General features: G+C 60.2%; 2 protein-coding genes across 2 annotated transcripts in view; both read left to right on the top strand.

The window, feature by feature from the left end:
- Window positions 1-258: 258 nt before the first annotated feature.
- Window positions 259-3,416, top strand: part of MISP (mitotic spindle positioning) — a 30,509-nt gene continuing 27,351 nt past the window's right edge. The window contains exon 1 of the mRNA XM_010844603.1: window positions 259-271. The gene's annotated coding sequence lies outside the window, so the exon portion shown is untranslated. The remainder of the gene's footprint in view (window positions 272-3,416) is intronic.
- Window positions 2,203-3,416, top strand: part of PALM (paralemmin) — a 17,447-nt gene continuing 16,233 nt past the window's right edge. The window contains exon 1 of the mRNA XM_010844650.1: window positions 2,203-2,285. Coding sequence (XP_010842952.1) covers window positions 2,203-2,285 — 83 coding nt within the window. The remainder of the gene's footprint in view (window positions 2,286-3,416) is intronic.

Below are 3,416 nucleotides of genomic sequence, written 5' to 3'. Positions count from 1 at the left end.
GTTATTGTCCTTGTGGAGAAATCAACAAAATAAAATCACTAGATTTTCTGGATAAGGGCTGGGGGGTGGGGGTTGGAGGTGCTGGGGTTAATTAGAGTCAGAGGAGGCTGGAGTAAGGATGTGACATCTGAAGACAGGCCCCAGGAGCCCCTTGAAGACCTGGCAGGGGTGGCCCAGGTCTGGACACAGTCCATGCAAAGGCCCTGAGGTGGGATCGCACCTGGAATGTTTTGAGGCGCTGGAAGTGGAGGGATGCAGGTCTGTGGGGCTGGTCGCTGCAGAGGCATTTACTGGAAGCCAGAGGAGGCGCGGCCCTGCGGGTGGGCGGGCATTCATGCCCTGCTGCCCTGTTCTGTTGTGAGGGCCCGGGCAGGGTCCAGCTCCCCTGCCCCCTATCCTAGGTTAATACGCAACAGTTTTTCTTTGCTGGGTCTGTGGCCTGCTGCAACTGCTGTCTCCACCTTGGTGGTGATGTCTCTCTGCCTGGAAACTTTTGGAAAGCCCATGCCTCAAGGGCTGTCTACCTCACCAGTGACATCAGTGGTCCTAGGGGCTCACCTGTGCTGAAAGCTGAGGGGCTTCGAGAAGAATTTCTTCCTGATGAGGGCAAGAGACCCAAGAAGGCTCCCTGGAAGAGGCAGCTATGTCTGAGTTGAGATTGGAGGTGAAGGAGAGAAAGGGGAAAGGTGAGGGGCAAACACAGGGGCTTGAGTGGCTGCTGAGAGGCTGAGGTTCATTCAGGGTGATGGAACTGTGGCGGATCTGTAGCGAGGAAGGTGTTGGTGCTTAGGAGGGGCCAGGGATGGGGCTGGGAACCAGCCTCCCCAACTCCATCCCCCACTCAATGTGGGGAGAGGCCACTGGGCTCCCCTCACCTCTCCACCCCTTGCCCCGCGTGACTCTGCCTCCCCCCACCACCACCCATAGCCGAGGTCGTTGTCAGCTGTTTTCTTTCAGTTAGCACAGGAATGTTCCAGCACTGGGCTCCACGCCTGCCTGGACAGGGACCCCCTCATTCTGGCTGTAGCTGCTGGGCGTGGGCTCTGGAAGGACAAGTGTGACCCCTAACCCCCACACCCACCTCCCACCTCCCACACTGGACCCTCCTGGCCCCTGGGTGACCTTGGGCCGGTTGCGTAACCTCTCTGGACCTTTGAAAAATAAGCGCCTGCAAAGCTGAGGCGTCTGCCGGGCTTGCTGGGTTCGGGTCTCATTAGCTCATCTCCTGGACCACGATTATCTCACGCGCTTGCAGCCGACGCCCTCCCCGAGTCCTGAGCCGCCCACAAGGCCGCTGGAGCCCAGAATCTGCTCCAAGCTCCGTAAATATAATCGCGCGGGGACCAGACGCCTGCGCGCGCTGACGGTGGGCGTCCTGGCCTAGGGCTTGTCCCTTCTCAGCAGCTGCAAGCTGTGGCCCGTAGCCCAGCGCAGCCCGTGGAGGCTCAGAGACACAAGTAACTTGTTCCGGGTCACACAGCCAGAGGGGGGCAGCTGCCCTAAAGCCTCCGCCCAAACTCAGCTTCTCCGCCCAGTGTGTAAATCAAACAGTTTGTGATCTGGCCTCTGCTTTACTCACTGAGCCCAAGTGAGCTTCTCAGGGGTCCCACCGACCAACCCACTGACCACCCCCACCGCAGCCAGGCCAGGGAGACCCTGCGCTCCCTGCGCCCGGGAGCCTGCCCGCCTGTCTGGGTGCAGATCTCACTTCACCATTTAGATCCTTCATTGATAAAACGGCCATAATTATCCACGTGCCTCACAGGATCTTCGGGAGATCGACGCTTAGCTCCTTCCAGACTCAGTTTCCTCTCGGTAAAGTGCGGCTGAGTCCCGCCCGCGGAACATGGTTCCTATTCTATTCCTGATTTGCTAGGGAGTTCCAGCCTCCTGTTTTGTTTTTCCGATTTATGATGCGAGCCTTATCTTGGCTTGACCTTGGCTGCCTCGTGCCAAGGGCGGGTTCAGACCCTTCCCGGATAGAAGCCCTTCCCTGGGTGGACGCCCCTATCACCAGACCTGGAAGCCCTCCTCCTGCCGCGGGGGTGGGAGAGACCCAGTTCGCCATTTGGGTCCCACCCGGTGCAGGCAATCCCTGAAGCCCCGGGCAGGCAGCCCCTCAGCCCCTTAGCGCCGGGCTGGGGGGTGGGAGATGCTCGGCGCCGGCCCCACCCTTGAGCGCCAGCGGGCCTCTGCGTTGCCATGGGGATGGCGCGGTTGCCAGGGCGACCGCCTCCCGTGGGCTCAGCCATCCATCACCCGCGGTGGCTGAGCCCAGGGGCTGGGTAGGGTGGGGCGGCTCAGGCGACCCCAGGCCTGGGGAGGGGCACCTGAGGGGGGGCACACAGACTGCACCCCTGGGGCTGAGACTGGAGACGGGTGGAGAGAGATGGAAATTCTCTCCCTGGGCCAGCGCCTCTCCTCACTGTGTCTAAACTTCCCCTGCCCTGGCTTGGCCCTGCAGGGATTGGCCGCCCCAGTAAGGACACTGCCCGCCTTGTCTCCAGCTTGGCGAGCTGGCCTCACAGCCATCTCTATGTCCTTGTATCCAGCCTCAATGGCCACCTATCCACCCCTCCAGGGTGGTGACCCAGTGTTAGGCAGCTTGGTCCCCCTGCCCTCTGTGGCCCTGCTTGCACTGGGGTATCAGCTGCTATGCCTCCCTCTTGCAACTCTGCCTCCTGCCTGGGTGGGCTCCTGGAGGCTGAACTAGAGCTGTGCGAAAAGGGAAGGCCTGTGGTACAGCCTGGGGCTGAGCAGCTGTGGTTCGAATCCCAGCTCTGCCACTTTGTAGCTATGTGACTTTGGACAGGTGACTCACACTCTCTGGGCCTCAGTTTCCAGCTATGGGAAGAACATAGCAGGCAGAGGGAACATCAAGAATAAAGGCCCTGAGCTAAGAATGAACTTGGTTCAGGGCAGGTACCACAGGAGGTCCTGGTGGCTGGAACAGAGTGAGCACAAGCGGGAGGGAGAGCAGAGGTCAGGCACCAGGGCAGGGGAGAGGATGGGGGCTGGGCTATGCCAGGGGGTGGGCTTTCAAGGGGTGATGGGAGCCAGGAGACTTGAGAGCAGGAGAATGATGGGTTTGGATTCTCATTTTGAGCAGCAGCTTCTAGTTGTGGGCTGTCAGGGTTCAGGGAGGTGGCAGGTGATGGTAGAGGCTTGGGTTGGGCTGGAGAGTGTGGGGTTTGCAAAAACTGAGGGGATGGGCCCATGTTGGGGAGCACAGCATGTTACCCTGTCTGTATGACACAAGGTGATGGGGCAGACCCAGAAATCCTGCTGGTCTGGCCCTTCAGAAAGGGCATCTGAGCTGGACAGCTGGACCAAACCTTTCTTGAACTCCACCCAGCTGAATGCAGCCTCCCTGAGGAAGGAGAAGGGGAAGCTGCAGGGGTGCGGCTGGGGTGTCG

The sequence above is a fragment of the Bison bison genome, unplaced genomic scaffold, assembly GCF_000754665.1.
Source record: "Bison bison bison isolate TAMUID 2011002044 unplaced genomic scaffold, Bison_UMD1.0 scf7180017864203, whole genome shotgun sequence".
NCBI lineage: Eukaryota > Metazoa > Chordata > Mammalia > Artiodactyla > Bovidae > Bison > Bison bison.
Note: the sequence above shows the minus strand (reverse complement) of the source record. Positions and strands in the feature narration are given on the sequence as shown.